The 23,494-nt window shown below is 48.8% G+C and overlaps 1 protein-coding gene across 1 annotated transcript in view; it reads left to right on the forward strand.

Moving 5' to 3' along the window:
- Positions 1-23,220, forward strand: part of ATP6V0A4 (ATPase H+ transporting V0 subunit a4) — a 54,214-nt gene extending 30,994 nt beyond the window's left edge. Inside the window, exons 16-20 of the mRNA XM_056123982.1 lie at positions 5,836-5,937; positions 13,705-13,836; positions 18,897-19,014; positions 20,681-20,852; positions 23,127-23,220. Of these exons, the coding sequence (XP_055979957.1) occupies positions 5,836-5,937; positions 13,705-13,836; positions 18,897-19,014; positions 20,681-20,852; positions 23,127-23,220 (618 nt within the window). The remainder of the gene's footprint in view (positions 1-5,835; positions 5,938-13,704; positions 13,837-18,896; positions 19,015-20,680; positions 20,853-23,126) is intronic.
- The last annotated feature ends 274 nt before the right edge of the window (positions 23,221-23,494 follow it).

Consider the following 23,494-nt stretch of genomic DNA (forward strand, 5'->3'; position numbering starts at 1 on the left):
CTGAGCCTGTCAGGAGTGATTCCTGAGTGCAGAGCCAGGAGTAAGCCCTGAGTACTAGGAGTAAGCCCTGAGTACTAGGTGTGACCACCCCCCAAACATAAATAAATCAAATTAAATAAAAAATTAAAGCATGTATTTGTACACTTCTACTTTTGTACTTCCATAGCTCAAGATTAAATTCAAGATAAAATTGCCCTGTGAGGGCCAGAGAGATAGTACAGTGGGTAGGGCACTTGCCTTGCATGTGGCCGACTGGAGTTCGATCCTCAGTACAATATCCTATATATTCCCCTCAAACCCACCAGAAGTGATTCCTGACAGCAGAGCTAGGAGTAAACCTCCTGAACTTCACTGTGTGGCTCAGAAGCCAAACAGATTTTTAAAATTTAAAAGTGAATTAGCACAAAAGGCTCAACCTTTAACAACATGTTAGTGATCTCTTATAGAAGGGCTTAATGGCCTCTGGGTGAAATATAACAATCTTCATACTCTTTCCTTAAAGGATATATATTTTTTGTAGTATTTTCAGCAGTTTTTCATAACAAACAATCTGCACTGTCACTATAGCACTGTCATCCCCTTGTTCATCTTGTTCACTGATTTGTTTGAGCGGGCACCAGTAACGTCTCCATCGTGAGACTTGTTCTTACTGTTTTGGGCATATGGAATATGCCACGGGTAGCTTGCCAGACTTTGCTGTGTGGGTGGGATACTCTTAGTAGCTTGCCGAGCTCTCAGAGAGGGATGGAGGAATCGATCCTGGGTCGGCTGCATGCAAGTCAAACATCCTATCTGCTGTGCTATCGCTCCAGCGATATTTTTTATATTGTTGTAACAAACAATATAAAATATATTATTTCGGTTCTTTTTTGAGGCAGGGATTGGGGTTTGGGGTGGAAACACCCGAAATACGGTGGTGGGAAGGTGTCATGGTTGTGGGATTGGTGTTTGAATATTAAATATAATCAAATTATGAACTACTTTATAAAATTTAAAAAATTTAAAAAAAATAAAAGTGAATTAAAAATAATTTGCCACATGACTGCAATCTGGAGTGATAGCACAGCGGGTAGGGTGTTTGCCTTGCATGCAGCTGACCTGGGTTCGATTCTTCCATCCCTCTCGGAGAGCCCGGCAAGCTACCGAGAGTATCCTGCCTACACGGCAGAGCCTATCAAGCTCCCTGTGGTGTATTTGATATGCCAAGAACAGTAACAGCGAGTCTCACAATGGAGATGTTACTGGTGCCTGCTCGAGCAAATCGATGAACAAGATGAACAATGGGAGGACAGTGCTACAGTGCCGCGTGACTGCAGCTAGGGGAACTGGAATGTAAACCCTGGCAGGATGGGGACGGTCGGGAAGCAGAGCCAGAGGGGGAGAAAAAGGGGTGCGGAGAAGTGAATGAGCTGTGTCATACCCCAGACCCTGGACCTGCTACCAGAGGTCAGCTGGGAGGAAGCGGCAGCTGAGGCAGCCCTGGGGTCAAGCGTGAGGCCGGGAGAGCAGCAAGCCCTGGAGCTGTGGGCCGAGGGAGGTGAGAGTGCGCTAGGAGCAATAGCACAGTGGATAGGGAGTTTGCCTTGCATGTGGCTGACCCTGGTTCGATTCCCAGCATCCCACATCGTCCCCTGAGCACCACCAGGAGTAATTCCTGAGTGCATGAGCCAGGAGTAACCCCTGTGCATCACCGGGTGTGATCCAAAAAGCAGAAAAAAGAAATTCAGAGTTGGGTTAGGGACTAAGCACTGTATTCTATTATTGTTATTGTTATTCCTATATTATTATTATTATCATTATTATTAGGTGTTTATTATTATTATGACTGTGTGTTTTTGTTCAGCTTTTGGGCATGTGTCAGTGAGACCTACAGAGTTTGTCTTTCTGTGACTTATTTCGCCAACACCACGTCTTCAAGTTCCTTCATGTTGTCACTCATGGCAGGACGCTCTCACATCCTCAATAGTTTGGTTCTTGAGTCCTCATGAGTGCACTTTCAGTTTTTAAAAACTTAATTTAATTATTTTGGGCTGGAGCGATAGCACAGCGGTAGGGCGTTTGCCTTGCGTGTAGCCAGCCCTGCCAAGCCGGGTTTGATTCCTCCACCCGTCTTGGAGAGCCCGACAAGCTACCGAGAGTATCTCACCCGCAGGCAAAGCCTGGCAAGCTCCCAGTGACGTATCAGATATGCCAAACACAGTAACAAGTCTCACAATGTTACTGGGCCCGATGGAGCAAATTGATGAACAATGGGAGGACAGCGACAGTGACAGTGACAGATTTTGGTTTGGGGACCATATCCGATAATGTTCAGGGCTTACTCCTGGCTTTGCACTCAAGAATTACTCCTGGTGGTACTTGGGGGACCATAGGGAGCCCGGGGATTGAACCCGAGTCAGCCGCATACTGTGCTATCCCTCCAGCCATCATCATGAGAGTTCTTCTGTGCAGAAACAGCACTAACAATAGGGAACAACACCGGATTCTCATAAAGAATCATATCAGAGAAGATAGAACCTCTGGATACTTTTTGTTACATATCAGTATCTCCCTAATGGTTCATTCACTTACTTATTCCTGGTGTTAAATGAAAGTTAAACTTGTCGGGATTTCCTGACAAGTCGTCTCTTTTAGACAAGGGACTCAGATTCACCACCTCCTGCCATAAAGACTGAAGTTTTCACCTGGTCTGAAGTAGGCACCGCGCCTTGCGCAATGAGTAGCTTTTCCAGCCCTTTCCATTCAGAATCATTATGGACTTGGCTGGCTTCCTCGTGAAACCTTTTCTTTCCGAATATGAAGATTAATGACCTTGAAACGGTTTGATGCTTCCATGACCTCATTTTGGGGTCATGCAGCTGGAGGTGACAAAGCAAGAGCTTCTTCCCCGCATGACTTCCCCCACTGACTCGGTATAGCGGGACGGAGTACAGCAGCCATGTAGTAAATGATTTTGCGCTCTCTGGGAGGGAAAACCTGGGTCACCAGAGACAGTGTTGGAAGCAGAAGCTCGTCTCAGGGAACCGGGACTGAGCCCCATCTCTTGGGCAGGCAATGCCAGGAGCATGGAGATTTTATTTATTTATTTATCTTTTCCTTTTTTTTTTGTTTTGTTTTGTTTTGTTTTTGGGTCATTCCCGGAGATGCTCAGGGGTTACTCCCTGGCTCTGCACTTAGGAATTACTCCTGGCGGTGCTCAGGAGACCATATGGGATGCTGGGATTCGAACCCGGGTCGGCCTCATGCAAGGCAAACGCCTTACCCGCTGTGCTATGGCTCCAGCCCCCATCTTTTCCTTATTAAAAAAAATTTTTTTAATGAATCACTGTGAGATACAGTTACAGATTTACAAACTTCCTTGATTACATTTCAGTCATACAATGATTGAGTACCCATCCATCCACCAGTGCCCATTCTTCATAACCAATGTTCCCAGTATCCCTCCCCCCCACCCCCCCATCCTCCCTCACCCTCCGCCTCTGTGGCAGGCACATTCCCTTTTACTCTCACTCTCCTTTTGGGTGTTATGGTTTGCAATATGGGTACTGAGTGGCCATCATGTTTCATCCATAGTCTATTTTCAGCACACATCTCTTATCTTGACTGGGCCCTCCCATTTACTCCCCTCATTTACTTGGTGGTCCCTTCTCTATCTCAGCTGCCTTTTCCCCTAGTATGTGAGGCCGGCTTTTCAAGCTGTGGAATAATCTTCCTGGTCCTTATCTCTACTATCCTTGGGTGTTAGTCTCCCATTCTGTGACTTTATATTCCACAAATGAGTGCAGTCATTCTATGTCTGTCCCTTTCTCTGACTCATTTCACTTAGCATCTTCTCCATATTGGAGGATGGAGATTTTAGCCTGATAATATTGTGACCAGGAAAAATCTAGGTGCAGGTGGTCTGAGAAGTAAGTGTGAAGACAGGAGACACTTCCCCCTGCCTCCTTTCCAATAGCTCTGACCAAGCTTTCCTGGTTCTTTTAATGAAAGTAGTTCTAGGTCACTTGTCTAAAAGGGTAACCCAGGCCCCTCTAAAAAGAGGGTGGGGCATGTGATGAGGGGGAAGAGGAAGGTTAAAGGGATGATATAATGAGATGCCTCCTGGATTTTGAAAGTCTTAAAGACCATAGAGGCCTCATTTCAAAAGAAGTGTGTCAGTGTTTAAAGTGTAGGGGAAAAAATTGTTTTACCTCTGTAAGCCTTATCTATTTCATGTAACCCCCAAAATATATTAGTTCAGAATTTTATAAAAAGTCTTACTAATAATAGGTAAGACATGATCGTTACCACAATGAGATCCAAGCATAAAATTTATGCAATATATTTTAGACTCCAAGAGTTGAAAACTTATGTAAGTGAGAATAGGTATTTTATTATATTGCAGTAAAGGGTTTTAATTCCCTTATTTACATAGGTTAAAATCATATAGAAATCACAAATTTGCTTTTACTGATTTATTTTCTGATCATTCTATTCGCCATTTCTTTAAGTTTTTTTTTTTAAATTTTTAATTTTTTTTTGCTTTTTGGGTCACACCCGGCAATGCTCAGGCATTACTCCTGGCTCATGCACTCAGGAATTACTCCTGGAGGTGATTGGGGGACCATATGGGATGCTGAGAATTGAACCCGGGTCGGCCATGTTGACTGCGTGCAAGGCAAACGCCCTACCCCTGTGCTGTCGCTCCAGCCCCCATTTCTTTAAGTTTTATTTGGAGTAGCAACACAAAGTAAACTTATTATGTGATTAAGGGGGCAGGTTGGGGTTAGGAGGGAAACTGGGGACACTGGTGGAGGGAAGGTCACACTGGTGGTGTTGGAACACTCAATGACTGATACAGCTGAATTATGAACAATGTTTTAATCACAATGTTTTAATAAAAATTAAAAAAAATTTAAAGCCATTGTGTGTGTGCGTGCGCATGTGTGCATGCATACAGGCAAAAGAGAGCTAGAAAGAGACAAGGAGAGAGACAGATAGAGGGAGAGAGAGGAAGAGAGAGAGCTAGAGAGAGCTAAAGAGAGAGAGAGAGAGAGAGAGAGAGAGACCTAGAGAGATACCTGGGAATGGACACCTGTGAGGCCAGTCACCTGCAGGAAAGCCTAGGAAGCTGAGATTGTGAGGAACTTGTTTTTTTTTTTTTTTTTTTTTTTTTTGCTTCCAGAGATGCTCAGGAGTTACTCCTGGTACTGCACTCAGGAGTCAGGAATTACTCCTGGTGGTGCTCGGGGGATCATATGGGATGCTGGGAATCGAACCAGGTTGGTTGTGTGCAAGGCAAACACCCTACCCACTGTGCTATCACTTCAGCCACAGGAATTTGTTTTTAAGAGAGAGCAAGGGAGCTCTAATAATGATCTAGAATTGGAGATACACTGATGGAGTTGTTGTTTGTGACTTAAAAGTGACCCCAAGGACTTTAGGTTACTACAGAGTGACCAGCTGGGTCATGGGTACTACCCTTTTCATCTAGGGTTCAGGCAAGGCAGGGAGAGGCCAAACTGAGACCGAGTCAAAGGGAAGGGGACAGATCCAGCTGTCTTTATGATGTGTCTCAGGAATGCTTCCGGTTCAAATGGCTGTGGTCTGGGGCATCGTGAGGGGCTACTTAGAGAGGAAGAGATCAAGAAAGTGAGTCTTCTCTGTATTGGACATGGGTCTGGCATTCCCATCAGTCAGAATATTCAAATTGTGACACTGAATCGGCTCTCTCGGATGTGTTGGATCTCACTCACTATAGAGTTGAGTCAAAAGGACCCACAGTGATCATTTTTACACATAAACAAGCAGGGCGGAGGTCCTGACTAACAGCATCTTACCCTTTTGGTCTTGCAGCAAGAAGTCCAAAGTTTCTTGGTTGTGATGGCTTTGGTTTCGGTGCCCTGGATGCTTTTGATCAAGCCATTCATTCTCCGAGCCAATCACCGGAAGTCCCAGGTAAAGACTGTTCATTTCTGCTTACTCCTGTCGGTGGGAGTGGGGGATTCCTGTGACAGGAAGTCGAGTGTTTGGAGAGAACACTGAGCGTCTGAGAGCCTTGTAGCTGGTGGGATGTGTGGTTCCCACCCAAGGTACAGTTCCCTGAGAAGTGCATGGGAGGAAGTCACAGCCTTTAGAAGGGAAGGAGGGAGGAGAGGAGGGACCCTTATGAAGAGCTGACTGCTTCATAATCTCCCTACCTCGGTCTCCTGGGGAAGTGCTTGGGGGAAATCTAGGACTTCAGTAAGCTGCTCTGAGCCCCTACACATCACAGACTTCATGTCTCAGCAGCCCTGTGAGTCAGTCAGCAAATCTGGGCTCCACTTGTTAAGCCCAGTGTGAGCAGTGATTCCCGCCACCCAATTTCTCAGGCAGAGCCATGGAACCTGGGCTGGAGAGAGGAATGGTTCTTGGCAGGAAAGGAAAGTCCATCCCAAACCTTCCCCAGACATTTCAATTCTGTTGCCTTCCCTCACAGCAAAGAATTTCAAGAAGAGATGGATTGGGAAATAAGTTTATTTGGGAAATGAAGAGAGGGCAAGAAAGAGGGGGTCTGTGTTCAAGAGAGAGCAGGGGTGCAGGTGGGGGGGAAGCCAGTGGAGATGTGGGCTGTGTTCTCCAAATGGGTAAATGAGCCCTAAAGTGACAAAGCTTATATTGGGCACTGAGAGGTGGACAAAGCACTCAACAGGTAAGAACGTGCACATCTGGAGGGACAGGTGAACAAATGTGCCATGGTAAAGGAAGAGATGCCAGCAGGCACACTTTTTCCTCTGACGGTTTATATACAGTTTCCCCAAATGGTCCCCTTAGGACTGTTGCTAGGGTGGTTGCTAAGGGCGGAGAGTCTAGGGCCTTTGATGGTCTTCACTGAGTCTTAGAGGTGGCCTCTGTTCCAAGATGCAGCCTCTCCCCCCCCAGGGGGTCCAGCCCTGCTCTGGATGTGGAATTCTGCATCTCAGTGGCTATCCTGGTCTGTTCAGATGAGGCTCCCCAGACAGTACTTTTCCCCAATATTCATTACCAGTCCCCCAGTGCCCCCCATCTCTGCTGGCAGCAGCCTGCAGTACTGCAATATGTCTCTTCCTGAGCTCTGCTTCCCCTGGCCCCCTTACTTGCCAACACTTTGGTTCAGGAGCTCAGCTACTTCTTAGGTCCTGACAGATCTGCTGACCCAGTGCTTTGTCTAGCAGTGGTCAGTCTGTGACTTGCAAGGGTCTAAATGCACTTTAATTGGTTGAAAATAAGAGCATTTCCCCCTAGTTTTCATTTGTTACAGAATGTTGTTTTTTTTTTAATTTTTAAATTTTCTATTTTTTATTTTTTTTGCTTTTTGGGTTACACCCAACAATGCTCGGGGTTACTCCTGGCTCTGCACTCAGGAATTACTCCTGCTGGTGCTTGGGGGACCATATGGGATGTCGGGAATTGAACCCAGGTTGGCCGTGTGCAAGGCAAACACCCTACCCACTGTACTATCACTTCGGCCCCTGTTACAGAATATTGAAAGTTGTTTTCCCCAGGATTTCCAGCTTGTGAAGTTTTGGTCTATTATGTCACAGATTTTGTGGTAGAACTAGGCTATGTAACAAAAGCAAATAAGTCAGTTCTTAATTTTTTGCGTGTGACTCCCCACTTCTTCCTCCCCTGCATGGTCAAACTCCCTCTCCAGTCCAAATCCTTCCTTCGTCTAAATCCAAGAGGTCTTCAGAAGTAAAAGCTTGTAGGGGACATCCTACTCTAGAAAGGGGTCCCATGACTCTTTGTGATGCTCAGTTTTGTCACCTTTAAAAGAGACCAGAAGTCAGGGAGATGGTACAGTGGGTAGGGTATTTACCTTGCATGCTACCAAACAATGCTACAACCTCAGGTACCCCATATGGTTCCCCAAGCTCACCAGATCCCTAAGTGCAGAGCCAGGAGTAAGCCCTGAGCACCATTGGGCAGGGGGAGGGTGGAGAGGAGAGGAGAGGAGAGGAGAGGGGAGGGGAGGGGAGGGGAGGACGGAGAGGAGGGAGAGGAGAGGAGAGGAGAGGGGAGGGGAGGGGAAGAGAGAGGAGGGAAGGGGAGGGGAGGGGAGAGGAGAGGAGAGGGGAGGGGAGGGAGAGGAGAGGGGAGGGGAGGGAGAGGAGGGGAGGGGAGGGGAGGGGAGGGGAGGGGAGGGGGGGAGGGAAGAGGAGGGGAAGGGAGGGGAGGGAGGAGGGAAGGGGAGGGGAGGGGAGGGGAGGGGAAGAGAGGGGAGGGGAGGGGGGAGGGAAGAGGAGGGGAAGGGAGGGGAGGGGAGGGGGGAGGGAAGAGGAGGGGAAGGGAGGGGAGGGAGGAGGGAAGGGGAGGGGAGGGGAGGGGAGGGGAAGGGAGGGGAGAGGAGAGGAGAGGAGAGGAGAACAGAACTGTTAGGGAGATAGTACTGTAGGTAGGGCGCTTGTCTTACATGAGGCTGACCCAGGTTTGATCCCTGGCTACCATAGAGAGGATTTTCTTAGGCTGCCATCTTGGGTGCCTCCTTTGGTTGATTCCTTAGGGTGCTAATGAGGGTCTTGATGGGGCATTTTCCTGTTAGAAACAGGATCCCTGGCCCAGGGCAAGCCAGCCCCTGCTGCTATGTCCTGGCTTTGTACTCTGAATTTGAACTTGACTTTTCAAGTTCTACTGAGGATTTAACTATCAAATAGGAGGCTAGGAAAAAAAATCTTTTAGTTTGCATATAAGTGGATCAACATGGATCATTGTATGACTGAAACGTAATTACTAAAGTTTGTAAATCTTTAACTGTATCTCACGGTGATTCATTAAAAATACATATATAAAAATTTATTTAGGATTTTCATGGCTTGATGTGTAGATGGCTTGGGGATCTCTAAACATATGGCCTGTGTACTTCAGCTTTTACATTTGCCCAGGATTCTTCCAAGTTTAGGTGCAAAGCTGCCTAGGAAAGAAATTGAAGAGCCAGGGAGATGGCTCCAAGCATTGAAGGCTATGCTTTGCATATGGAGACCTGGGTTCAAGCCTCAGCATAGCTTGGGGCTGATTCCTAAGCACAATGCTGAATGCTTTCCTACAAACACCACGGCCTAACAAAAAATGAGAAAAGAAAAGAAAGATACTTAACGCCTAATTTGTAATCCTCCTCCCCTGAAATCTTTCTAGGAAAAGTGTTGGATGTGGAACATTATGTTTCACTTGATTTGAAAGAAATATTCTATTTAAATAGCTCAGGGATGAAACAGGGCCCAGTTAAATAATGACAACACCTAGGTTTTTCTCCCCATTTATAAGGCGGTGCTTTGATTTTAATATCTTTTCTTTCCCCCACTTTATTTAAACACTGTGGTTTATAAAGTTGTTCATGATGATTTGTTCCAGGCATTCAATATTCCAGCATTAATCCCACCATCACTGTCACCTTCCTTCCACCATTGTCTCCATTTTCCCAACCACCCCTCAAGCCTGCCCCCATAGCAGTCCCACAGTCATTTATTTTATATTGCTTGTGGCCACTAGGTGGCTAACAGACCCATCAAAAAATATTTCAGGAGAAGAAACTTTGTGAAAATTGCTGTATCTCACCATGGGGATCTAAAATCCTTGGCTGAGGATTTACTAAACTGTTGTTGCAGGTTAAGCCTTCTGTGTTAATGTTTTATCAGTTGAGATTGTTTGGCTTCTATGTTATATCCCATCCAATCTATTGTGCTACTTCGAAGATGTCAGTGTTGTAGAGTTTGTAGGTGACACATGGCTGCAAATGTGGCCTCGTGTTCCAGAAAATTCAGAATATTTAACTGGGCAGTCTGGCTGGAGGCATAGCAGCAGTTCTGGGGTATGAGTTAGGCTTCCAGGGCTTTGGTTGGGCTGGAGCTGGCCTGGCCCCTCCTGAGAGGTGATGCTTTGTTTTAAAACATGAGTTTGTTTGGGAAAAGTCATCACCTTCGTCCTTCTGAACTAAGTAACAAAGTACCAGAGCAGGTGGTTTACCTGACACCCAGGATTTCTCACTCGTGGTTCTAGAGGCTGGGAGGACCTGGGCCATGGGGCCATCCCTGGGTGATGCATCTTATAGTGCCCTCACCTGGTGGAAAGATCCCGGGCTCCCAAGAGCCTCTTCTTAAAGGTGTCCATCTCATGATGAAGGCGTTGCCCTGGTGACCCAGTCACCTCCCCAAATGCCTTCTAGACATCATCTCTGAGGGTTTGGATTCCAACCTATAAATTGGGATGGGGTGAGTGTTCCCCAAATTCCAATCACTTCGCTGATGACTCTCTCGTAGTCCTATCCAGTTGTGCCCTGTTAAGTCTGGTGGTTCCCGTCTCTAGACTTTGTCAAAGGTGCAGCTGGTAATTCAGTGACCACACGTGTGCATGTTTTGCATGGAAAGACACTCTTAACATGTGTTGGGCTGCTGTAAAGACTGTGCTGGACGTGGCACTTTCCAGGGCAGCAGGGCGAGAAGCAGCCTTGTCTCCAGAGCCAGTACACCTGGGTTTGGACCTGGGCTCTGCCACTAAGCAGGCTGGCCAGAGGGGTGATCGTGGACATCAATCTTTTTTGGGGGAGGAGATGGTTGGTGCATTCTGAGTCACACCTGGGGATTCTCAGGGACTATTCCTAGCTCCCTGGCTTTGATGGTGGCGGGGGGAGGGCATATGTGGATCAGGAACTGAACTGGGCTCGACCACATGCAAACCAAAGCCTTACCCCCTGAACTATCTCCGACCCCTTGAGCGCAGTTCTTTTTTGTGCAGGGGGAGGGGGTCACACCTGGTGATAATCAGGAGTTCCTCCTGGCTGTGCACTCAGGAATTACTCCCAGCGGTGCTCAGGAGACCATATGGGATGCTGGGGATTGAACCCAGGTCAGCCACATGCAAGACAAATGCCCTACATGCTGTACTATCACTCCAGCACCCTGCGGCACAGTTTATTTTTCAATTTAATTTTTTAAATTTTTATTGAATCACTGTGAGATATAGTTACAAACCTTTCATGTTTGAGTTTCAGTCATCACTTAATCACTTAATCACTTAATCCCCGTTATTCATCGATTTATTCGAGCGGGTGCCAGTAACGTCTCCATTCATCCCGGTTGCGTGCTAGCGTAGCCCAATGGTATCTGTTCGTTCTAGGAACATGCAGAGCCTCAAACCGATCATTTAGGGTCTTGACGAAGAAGTTTGACCATCTTATAGGTGGGCGTCCACGTGATCTTTTGATGTCCCGTGGAATCCAATCAGTAATGGCTCTAGTCCAGCGGTTGTCTGTAAACCTCATTATGTGTCCAGCCCATCTGATTTTTGATGTCTTGGCAAATGAGACAGCGTCCCTGATTCTTGAGTGTTGACGAAGATCAGAACTCCGGATTCTATCTCTCATTTGAGTGAATCGTGATATTCCAAGCATAGTTCTTTCGATTCCTCTTTGAGAGACCCGAATAGCGTTCTCATCCTGTTTTCGTAGGGTCCAGGTCTCTGAGGCATATGTTAATGCAGGAAGAATAGTGGAATCAAAGAGATGTGCTCGTAGCTGGAGGTTCTTTGTCCTTTTAGTTATTTCTTCAATGCTCTTGAAGGCATTCCAAGCCGCTCTCTTCCTCCTACACAACTCAGGTGCCAGGTCATTTATCATGTTGATTTCTCGACCTAGGTATATATAACTGTTGCATTCGGAGATGGTGGTTCCGTTGAGAGCGAATGGAGCGTCAGGAACAAGGCTGTTTCTCATAAACATTGTCTTCGCAAGATTCAGCTGTAGTCCGACCTTTCCACATTCACGGTCAAAGTCGTTCAGCATTTGTGCTGCTTGGCTGATGTTTGGTGTTATTAGAACGATGTCATCAGCAAAGCGGAGGTGGTGTAGTTGCCGACTATCTATCTTCACTCCCATGTTTTCCCATTCCAGTCGTTGTATGATGTTCTCGAGGGTGGCACTGAAGAGTTTTGGTGAAATGGTATCACCCTGCCGAACCCCTCTCTTGATATGGATGATTACTTCTTTGTAGAATGGTGAGATCTTGGTAGTGAATCCGCAATAGAGCTCACGAAGGATCCTGATGTATTGAGTTTGTACGCCCTGATTGGCTAGGACTTCCATGACCGCTTCCGTCTCAACAGAATCAAAGGCCTTCTTTAAATCAATGAATGTTAGACAGAGCGGCATCTTGAACTCCCGAGATACCTCAATGAGCTTGGTTATTGTGTGGATATGGTCAATGGTACTGAATCCTTTTTGGAATCCAGCTTGTTCACATGGTTGTCCTTCATCTAGTGTTCTGCTAATCCTATTTAGGATGACTCGAATGAATAGTTTGTAGATGACAGACAATAGGCAGATTGGGCGATAGTTGCCAATGTCGTGGATGTCTCCTTTCTTGTATAGTAGTACAGTCCTGCTGGTTTTCCATTGGGATGGAACCTTGCATTCAGATAGGTAGCGTGTGAAGAGTCGAGCCAATGTATTGATGAGTACTGATGGTAAGTTCTTCAGGTGTTCAGGTCTGATCTTGTCTGGGCCAGGTGCTCTTTGTTTCTTTACCGACGAGATGGCATGTTGGATTTTGGAAGGGAGAACATTGGGAACGACATATCCATCATGTGGTATGTGGTATGTGGGCAAGTGGATGTGGCTATTAAAGAGATCTGAGTAGAAGTCATGAATAATCTTCTCCATTGCCCTTCTGGAAGATGTGATAGATCCATCATGATGTCGGAGGGCAGTCATCTTGGTTTTGTAGTTGGTGAAGGACAGGCGGGCATTACGAATGTTTTTCCCAGCTTCTGCTGCATCTACCAGTACTGCTGCTCTCCTGTTTTTGAGGTCATCCTTGATGACTTCTCTGCACTGTTTTGCCAGTTCGGAGTTTCAGTCATACAATGTTCAAACACCCATCCCTCCACCAGTGCGTATTCTCCACCACCAATATCCGCAGTATACCCCCCTCTTTCCAACCCTCCCCCTGGCTCTATGGCAGATAATTTCCCCCATACTCTCTCTCTCTACTTTTGGGCATTATAGTTTGCAATACAGACACAGAGAGGCTATTACGTTTGGTCCTTTATCTACTTTCAGCACACATTTTCCATTCCAAGCAATCCCTCCAACCATCATTCACTTAGTGATCCCTTCTCTATTCCAGCTGCCTTCTCCCCCAGCTCATGAGGCAGGCTGCCAACTATGGAACAATATTCCTGGCCCTTGTCTCTACTGCCCTTAGGTGTCAGTCTCATATTATGTTATTTTATATTCCACAAATGAGTACAGTCCTTCTATGTCTGTCCCTCTCTTTCTGACTCATTTCACTTAGCATGATACTCTTCATGTCCATCCACTTATAAGCAAATTTCATGACTTCATCTCTCTTAACAGCTGCATAGTATTCCATTGTGTAGATGTAAGAGTGTTTCTTTAACCAGTTATCTGTTCTTAGGTACTCGGGTTGTTTCCAGATTCTGGCTATTGGGGCACAGTTCTTAACACTGCTATAATTTACTTCTCTGTGAAACTGGGGGCAAGTTGGGTCTGCAAAAAAAGATCGTTACAAAGGCTCAGTGAGTTCTACAGAGTTGATGGCAGCATCTGGCATGTGGTCAACAGGGAGGGGACCCGTGGCTGACAGTGAAGGGGACCAGTGGCTGATACTGATGGGCCAATGGCTGACAGTGAAAGGGCCCTTTCCCCCCACAAATCCTTGTATCACAGAGAATGACTGTAGTGCTTCTTGCCCCCAGCTACCAGCATCCATGATGGAGGAGGGCACCATCGAGGGCAGGGACGGCGACCATTCCAACCCGGCCATGAACTCAGCTCAGAAAACCTCCACAAGCGCCCCCAAGGGCCAGGATGATGAGCATGAAGGAGAGGTACTGGGGACTGTGCGAAGGTTCCAGCAGGGGAGCTGGTCTGTGGGCGGTTTACCAGCCAGTGGGGTGAGGAGGGCAGCCTGGACGCCGTCAGAAGGGTCTCGAACAGGGGTCAGCAGGTTGGGAGGAGGTGTCAATTGGTGGCAGCTCCCTCATGGCTATGTGCTGGGAAGTGCGGAAGCTTCCAGGGCTGGGGGCACCTGCAGACAGGGATTAGAACAACAGCTGCTGACCAGCCCCACTGGGAGTATCTGAAGAGGCTCCCCTGTTCCTGGTGGATGGGTGCAGGAGGTGACCTGAGTCCCAGTGGCACAAAGAGCCGGAGGGTTGGAAGCCGCCCAAGGGAGTCAGCTGCCTTAGCACGAAACCCAGGGTTGGAGGGACGGGACAGAGGGGAGGGCACTTGCCTTGCATGAGGTTGACCTGGGTTCCATCCCGCCATTCCTTCCCCCCCACTCCCCTGGTCCCCACCAGGAGTGATCCCTGAGTGCAGAGCCAGGAGTCAGCCCTGAGCAGAGACTGAAGCTGAGGGTGTTGGGGACCCAGCCCTCCCCTCACCCCCATGATGCTTCCTGCCTTTGCTCCCTCCCTCAGCCACAGCCCCCCAGGGGTTGTTGACTTATCTTGGTAACCTTATCTGCCTCTCCCCAGAATTTAGTTGTTTTTCCTTTTCTTTCCCTCCAAGCCAGCCTCTCCCCTCCTCAGGAATGTGTGTGGTCCTCACCCCGCCCTAGTAGCTGTTTTCATCCCCTGTCCCCCCCCTCCCCCGCAGTCCTGAACACCCCAGGTGGGGCTGGGGGTGGTGTTTCTGGGATGGTCCAGCCCCCTGCTGCCAGTACTAATTCCATATGGGGCTCTCATGACTGAAAACACATTCCTTTGTGCTGATGGAGGGGCAGGTTAAAGTAGTGGGAAGCCATGGAATTTCAGCCCAAGGTTTTAGATGGAGAATGTCGCCACCCACCCCATGTTGGTGGCTACTGACCTAAGCAGACCTACTGGAATGTCCTATAAATAACAACCCCCCAACCCCTGCATCTTTTGACTCAAGACCCACCCTGTACAGTGCACACTTCCTCACAGCTTTGCATCTGGAACCGTCCAGAACCTTCTGGAATCTATCCTATGCACTTTCCCCTATCATGCTCTCCTTGGCTGCCTTGTTGATTCCTTCTCCAGGGACAGCCCTGCCCTGGGTCCCCTTGTAGAAGGCAGCAGCAGGCCTGGCCGCTTCCCTCTGCGTTCTCTCACTGTCTCTTCATTGGAAATTATGCAAACTCGGAATCGGGCACTGCTGCTCGGACTGCCGACCCTAGTGGCATTCTGGGGAGAGGGGTGCCTAGAACTGTGCCTTTCTGAGAAGCCCTTACAAACGTGGGTTCTCCTCAGACTCTCCCAGTTTTAAGCGTCGGTAGGCACACCTCCCCCCCCCGCCCCTACCCCCCATGGCCAGGAAAGTGCTTTCGTTATGACCCGAGAGTATTGGCAATGATGATGATCAGTATCACAGTACCATCTGGGAGCGGGGGGGGGGGGGGGGGGGGGTGCTTTCACATTCTTGCTCCTCCCACCTTGAGCACAAATAGAGGAATTAAACTAAGTCGCCTCTCTGATGTGGTTCCACACACAGAGGAGATGGTCGCCGGAGGAAGGGTGTCCCCTGCGGGCTCTCACCACCTGTAGTCTTGGAGGGGCGGGGCCGAGAGGGTCTCCCCAGGTTAATCTAGGATGTGGTGAGGCAGCTTCCTGATGTTGGGGAGTGGGGAGGAGGAAGGGGGAGGGGAGGAGAGGCCACGGCAGAGGGGCTAGCTCCAAGGTGGCCAGGGAGAGGGCGGGAGGCAGGGTCAGGGGAAGAGGGTCAGAACCTCTGTGGAGAAGGCACCCAGCATGGAACGTACCCCTGTCCCACCCTTAAGCTGCCCCCCAGGTGACCACCCAGAGTCCCTGAATGCTTGGGTTCAGCTCCTCCCTGGACCCAGGGCTCCCTGCCCTAACCACAGGGTAGGTCTCCTCGGGGCGGCCAGCCCTCCCCATCAGGGATCAGGTGTCTGCCATGAGTCACCACTGTTGATTTGAGAAATGGAGTTTTGGGCCTTCCTCCCCCCCCCCCCCGCCCCCCCTAGCAACCCACTGGGCTGGCCCTGGGCTCCTTCCTTCCTGGAGCTCACTTCCCTCACAGCCCCTTACTCTTCTTCTTTTTTTTTTTTTTTTTTTTTTTTTTTGCTTTTTGGGTCACACCTGGCGATGCTCACGGGTTACTCCTGGCTCTGCACTCAAGAGTTACTCCTGGCAGTGCTCAGGGGACCATATGGGATGCTGCGAATTGAACCCGGGTTGACCGCGTGCACGGCAAACACCCTAACCACTGTACTACCGCTCCAATCCCCGAGCCCCTTACTCTTCTGCCACCTCTGCCCTTGCCTCTGCAATATCCACTTCTTTCTGTCCTAACTCCCTCCCAGGGTTGCTTTCCTGAGGAGGTATGGCTGTCTCTGACCTTTGCCCTCTGACCTTGTAGCCCTCTGGCTCTCTACCACTTCTCTAGGTCATTTACTTCCAGTATACTCTCCTGCCCTGAGTCATGGGGCTGCTCATAGGTGCACACATCACAGACTGTCCAAGAGGTGGGCCGTGTACCCTGGCCCCCATTTGTCCATTTTTTTTTGTCCTATGTCATCATTGCTCTCTGCAGAGTCAGGAGGCCTGGGGTGACTCTGGCCCCTGTGGGTAGGGACCCTCTTTGCTCCCCTGACATGCTGCCTTCTCAAAAGAGTTTTTCTGTGAGCTTCCGGGCATGTCTCTCTGCTCAGCTGAGGACAGGGGTGGAGCAGCCCCCCAGGGAGAGGGTGTGTGAGGGACAAAGAGCCATTGCGGGCTTGGGGCTATGGCACGGGTCCTTTCCCCTCTCTCCTGATTCAGAGCTGACCAGGGGTTGGCTGTCTTTGCATAGGAGTTGTCTCCTCATGAGCAGGTCATTTTTCTATGTGATTAATCTTCATCCCAAGTGTTTGTTTTGCCCGGCCACTTCCTCTGCCACTCCTCCTCCTCTTTCATCTCCTCCTTCTCTGCCTTCCCCCTATCTCCTCCTCCTTACTCATTTTGGGGCCACATCTGGCTATGCTATGGGATCCTTACGGTGCTGGGGATCAAACCTGAGGCTCCCACTTGCAAAACATTCCCTCAGCCCTTTGAACCATCTCGCCAATCCTGAAGATACGTGTTATGGTATTTCATTGACTGGGTTATTTTCTGGACTTTGTTCACAGCTGGTCTTTCCAGAAACCTCTCCCCCTGCACACTGTCTTCTACTCCTCACCCCACCCCCCCAAAAAAAAAAACCAATTTCCACTTCCAGTGATTTGTTTTCTCCCAAACTTGCCTTCACGATGGTCCCATCCTCCTACAGTTCCTTGCTCAAGCATCACTTCCTTTATCTGGAATGGTCTTGCTCCTCTTTCATCCAACTCATCCTTCTCGACACATTGCAAATCTCAGGCCCTGGGATGCCTCTCCTCTCATCCCAGCTCTTCTCTCTTTTGGTCATTTCTCCCCACTCCCCCACCAAGTTTATGGCAGGGGGGAGAAGCTTGTGCCTGAGCACAGAAGAGGCAGCATGAGAGGGTGCTGGCCGAAGGGACATGGTGAGGGGTTTGGGGCTCCCCTGCAAAGGGAATCCAAAGCACTCATTGACTCTGGCAACTTCTCTGTTGCCAGGGTGTATCACGCTTGGCCCTGAGCACAGCAGGGTTCACTGGTCTGAATGTGCCCACTTGTAAAATCGGTGGCACTTGGCACAGCTGGTGTGTACCGAGTGGAGATCAAGGGCCCATGGGTGAAGATGGTGGAACCGCTGGCCACAGCCACCTCAGAGAGGTCACAGCACAGAGAGGCTGTGTGAGCCACAGGATCTAGAATTCTCCCCTGTCCTGCGGGGGAGCAAGTTTGTAACAACAACTTTCCGACTGGGGCAGGAGAGATAGCACAGCGGGTAGGGTGTTTGCCTTGCACATGGCGACTCGGGTTCGATTTCCAGCATCCCATATGGTCCCCTGAGCACCACCAGGAGTAATTGCTGAGTGCAGAGCCAGGAGTAATTCCTGTGAATCGCCAGGGGTGACCCAAAAAGCAAAACAAAACAAAACAAAACAAAACAGAAAAAACTTTCCAACTAACTTGGCCTCAGAGTTGGTGGGCTGGATGGTGTTTTACCTTGAGGCTCCCCGAGACATTTACTTCCTGATGGGTTGAGAGTCAAGTCCACTCCTTATTCTTTCCCACTCCCTGCCCAGAGGTTCTTCACAGCCTTATTCTTAGAGCCGGGGCAAAGGTCTCATCTTCTAGGCTGCTTCCTGCTGAGCTGAGACATAGGCCCAGCTGGGTAAATCCATCATTGTAAAACTCTTACGCTGACCCAGGTTGTGGGAACCCTGGTCCTCCCACTGAGAGTTGTTTAGAATACTCGGTGCAGTGAGAGGGACAATTCAAGGGTGTGGACACTGGAGAAAGAGATGACTGATCATGCTTGTTCCTTATCTAACCATCCCCATGTCCCTTTTCTGCCTTTTGGGGAAAGGATTCTGTTTTAGGGTGTCTTTTCTTGGCTGGCTCGCCAAATAAGTTCCACATCCCCCGGTTCTTTGGGGACTCTCAAAAAAGAGAAATTCATGAGAGGTCCAGAATGCTCTTGCCCAGACAAAACTGTATTGGTGTTATGGGTTTGGCGGCATGATGGAACAGGGGGATCATGACTGGGAGGGGAGAATGTAGGGAATAACGTGTCATGGCTGGCTCTCCTGAACTTTTCCCAACTCTTCCGGGGCTATGGGGGATTGGAACGGTACACACACACACACACACACACACACACACACACACACACACACACACCAAGAGATGTGATTCTCTTTACTATCCATTCATTTTCCAAAGGTACAGTCATATTTATTTTCCCTTAGTTCAACTAGGAATGTCTAGGTCTTATTCATCTGTGTATTGGTTCTTATGCCTCTTGCACAGAAAGGATCTAAGGAAAATAACACTTAAAAAATTATCTCCTGCAGTTCAACTTTGGAGACGTCTTTGTGCATCAAGCTATCCACACCATCGAATACTGCCTGGGCTGTATTTCAAACACGGCTTCCTACCTGAGGCTCTGGGCCCTCAGCCTGGCACATGCACGTGAGTGATCTCTCCCTGGAGTCCGTGTTCGATGCATTATACCTTCAGGGAGTGGGCTCTTCCCTAGGTCCCTTCTGGCATGTTTGGTGAAAGAATAGTGTGTCTTTCTCAGGAAGGACTCTTTCTCGGTGAGTCTGATTTTATAGGGCTGCAATGGTCACTCTCTATCCATGTCCCATTGCTGCTATAACAAATTGCCACAAACTCAGCAGTTTAAAACAGAACAGATTTGCTATCTAACGATTCTAGAGACCTAAAGTCTCCAAACCAAAGTGTAAGCAGGGCTGTGATCTTTCTAGAAGCTCCAGTGGAGAGCCCATTTTCTTGCCTTTTCTAGTTTCTAGAGGCCACCTACATTCCTTGGCTTGGAGTTCCCCTGTCAAACTCTGCTCCTCTCATCCTATCTCCTTTTTCTCTAACATTTTCTTTCCTCTTATAAAGACACTAATGGTTAGCATAGAATTACCTGGATAATCCAGGATTATCTCTTCCGATCAGCAGTTTTAAACAGGAAGATGCTGACCTTTGAAAAAAGCCTGTTTCTGTGATGATTGTTGCAGGAAGGGGGGGTGGGGTGGGCAGGTGACTGTTTTCCCGCTAACAAACTACTTTTGTTGGCAGGAAAACAATAAAATGATTGACTTATGTTCTGCTTCCTGTTCCGTCCCTTTGAGCTGAGTGACAGGCCTGCCTCTTGAATGAGTATACCATGGCTTTGTGGTCTTAGCAGTTAGCTTACTGTGTTCATCTAGGCTAGAAAATATCGCAGAAACAAGCATCCCGTAAACTACAGCAGCTTAAAACAATTGGAATGCATGAGGACAGGAGAGTAGAAATAACGAAACACATCTGTTTTGTTGAGACCACACCATTCCCCAGAGATTTGCTTGCTCCTCTCCCCCACCCGACAGTTTTTGACTTGGCTCTACTTAGGATACTTGGGTTTTGTTTCGTTTTGTTTTGCTTTGGAGTCACACCCAGAAATGCTCAAGGATTATTCCCAGCTCTGTACTCAGGAATTACTCCTGGCTATACTTGGTAGACTATGGAATACTAGGGAGTGAATCCAGGTCAGCTGTGTGCAGGGCAAATGCCCTACATGCTGTAGTATCTCTCCAGTCCCTGGACACATGTTGAAAATCACTAAAGTGGGGCAGGGTGGAACTCACCAAGATGGGCCAACCTTCTGGTGTTTCTTCTTGGGTAGCCACCAGTCTCATCCTGACCACTCTGCCCTCCTGTCCTCATCTAACCACCCCAGGGCTCTCCAACACCAATTCTTGGGATTCTGACTCCAATGTGAATTTGAGGAGTGGATGTGACATAAATGTTGAGTTCAGATAAGGCCATTTTACTTGCTTGTGGGGATATGTTTGGGGAAACATTATGTTACTTGAATATATTCTTTCTACCAGTAGCTGTAGATTATTTGCTTCCATCGGCAAAAAATACACTGCCAACTTATGAAAACTCCTTCATCATAAACAAAGCTGCTGGGGGCGGGGGACAGTTCTGTGTGGTACTGGGGACCCACGTGGACTGGATTTTCCACCTGGAATTAGAGTTGTTGGCTCATCATGGGTGTAGATGCAGGGTGAGGGTGTAAAAGGTCATCTGTACTGGCCCCAAGTCCTGTGTTGGACAATGTGTCTCTTACCTCTTGCAGAACTGTCCGAGGTGCTCTGGACCATGGTGATGAACATCGGCCTCCGCCAGCGAGGCTGGGGAGGCCTCATTGGGGTCTTCATCATTTTCGCCATCTTTGCTGTGCTGACCGTGGCCATCCTTCTTATCATGGAGGGTCTCTCTGCATTCCTGCATGCCTTGCGGCTGCACTGGTAAGGCGAGATCTCCTGGAAGGGTCTCCTGGTGCTCGGGAGAGGGAGGCTGGAGTGCAGGGCTTTCCAGCTGGCTTCTATTCCCCTGTGGTGTGGTGTGACATTTAGCAACTTACTTGTCTCTTTGGAGCCTCGGTTTAGCCAGCTGTTGGTGCAGTTCTAAACGATGGGCTATACATATGCATATACACATGTCTATGAATATACATATGTGCAGCAGATCATCGAATACCATCTTTTGATTTTTTTCAACATCTCGTGCTTACAGTGATGAGCACAAAGCACCTTGCTGATATTGAAGGAAGCAATGTTCCAGAATGTGATTCTGGCATGAGTGTAGTAAGTGGGGACCAGTCACAGGTACACAATGGCTGCCTCAAATCCTGCTACTTCCCATTCACACACTTGAAATTTTTTTTTATTTTTTATTTCTAATGAATTACCGAGAGGTACAGTTACAGACTTACAAACTTTTGTGATTATGTTCCAGTCATACAATGATCAAGCACTCATCCCTCCACCAGAACCCATTTTCTACCACCAATGCTCCCAATATCCCTCCTGCCTCCCCCCACCCCACCCCTGCCTCTGTGGCAGGAGCATTCTCTTTTACTCTCTCTCTCCTATTGGGTGTTACAGTTCGCAATACGGGTACTAAGTGGTCATCATGTTTGGTTCATAGTCTACTTTCAGCACACATCTCAAATCCTGAGTGAGTCCTCCATGCATCATTTACTTGGTGGTCCATTCTCGATCTCAGCTGCCTTTTCCCCCAGCATGTGAGGCTGGCTTCCAGGCCATGTTGCAATCCGCCTAGCCCTTATCTCTACTATCCTTGGGTATTAGTCTCCCATTATGTCACTTTATATTCCACCAATGAGTGCAATCATTCTTTGTCCCTCTCTCTGACTCATTTCACTTATCATGTTACCCTCCCTGCTGATCCACTTATATGCAAATTTCATGACTTCAACGGGAGGACAGTGCTACAGTGCTACATCTTTTTCTAACAGCTGCATAGTATTCCATTGACACATTTTAAATTTATATCTATTTATTTAGTTATTATTTGGGGCAGGGGTTCTGGGCTTACTCCTGGCAGTGCTTAGGAGACCATATGCAGTGCTGAGGATCGAACAGGGCTCAGCCACATGCAAGGCAAGTGCCTTCCCCCATGGACTGTCTCCCTGCCCTCCTGCCCACCCCCATTTCCTCATTTTGCACCTGTTCACTTCTTATTACAGTTGGTTCCAAAATTAGGGACTGGGACTATTGCTGGTAGGAAAACCAGCTCTGGAGTTGGCATAGGGAGGCCAGGCCAGGCCAGTCTGTGGGCTCGGACCATTGCTGCACTGAGGCATCCTGCCGTTAGCACTGAGAACTGAGGTGGGACGTGGAGAAGGCTTCCGCCATGTGGAGGATGCTCATGCAGCCCCCTGTGGGTGGTCACAGCTTCTGGTTTTATTTATTTTGTTTTTGGGTCATACCCTGTGGTCCTCAGAACTTATTCTGTGCTCAGGATCACTCCCGATGGCGGTCAGAAGGCCATATGGAATGTCAGGGATTGAACCCCATTTGGCGCCCGCTGTACTATCACTCCAGCACCTATAGCTTCTGTTTTAAATTCCAAGTCAGTTTTCAGCTGCAGATTCAGGTGGGCTGGCACCAGCCCGTAGCGGTGCAGACTCTGTCCCCCCCACGCTTCCGTTTGCTCCCTCTCTCCGGGCCGCTGCTCTGACCGGCATTGCAGGACTCTTAGCTTCCCCCAGCCTTGGGGGCAGGGGGATGACCTCTTTTGTCCCTCTTTTGTCCCCCTGGCATCCAAGGAGCCCTATCAGCCAGCGGACACAAATGAGTATCTCCCCATGCCCATTCTGTCCGTCGGAAAGCTAGAAACCGAGGTTCTGCCACAGTCACGGTAACCCCTCGTGTGAAGTCAGGTGTGCAGAGAGACCAGGTCCAGCTTGGCACTGCCCCCTCCCCTCCCGCCCACTGCAACACACTGGACAGGGATATACAGTGAGGGCTTCTTCGCTGTTGTGGGAGCAGGTCAGCGGGGCGGGGGGCAAGGGGGAATGCTCTTATGTCTTTTGTTGGACCACTGGCAGAGGCCCAGAGGAAGCAAGGAGGGGATGAAGCATTGAGAGAAGCCTTAGAAGTTTCCTGACACTTCCCAGGCTTGTGCTAGGGTTTACCCGACACTCCTCTCCTTCCAACACCACCAGCCTCCAGCTGATGCGTCCAACCCCCCCTTCTCTTGCTCTCCAACAACAGGGTGGAGTTCCAGAACAAGTTCTATGCCGGGGCTGGCTACAAGTTTTCTCCCTTCTCCTTTAAACTCATCCTGGACGGGACGGCAGAGGAGTAGTCAGCCGCCTGGCTCTGTGCAGAGGCCTCGGTCTTGCCTTTCACGCCAGCCCGTCAATGGAGCGATTGTTCTCGGCCCACTGGGGACAGGAAGCCACGTCTTTCCGGAAGGCTAAACCTCGATTTCTGACAGGACTCAACTCATTCCTTGAGAAACTGTGTTGGCTACAAGTCTCAGCCTCGAGGGGGGAGGGGTCTTCATCATCTACTTCTAAAATGATTGAGAGAAATTGGGGGCGTGGGGGTGGGTGAGGCAGGGAGGCTCAAGTCAATGC

Source organism: Sorex fumeus, unplaced genomic scaffold (assembly GCF_029834395.1).
Source record: "Sorex fumeus unplaced genomic scaffold, SorFum_2.1 ptg000048l, whole genome shotgun sequence".
NCBI classification, from domain to species: Eukaryota; Metazoa; Chordata; class Mammalia; order Eulipotyphla; family Soricidae; genus Sorex; species Sorex fumeus.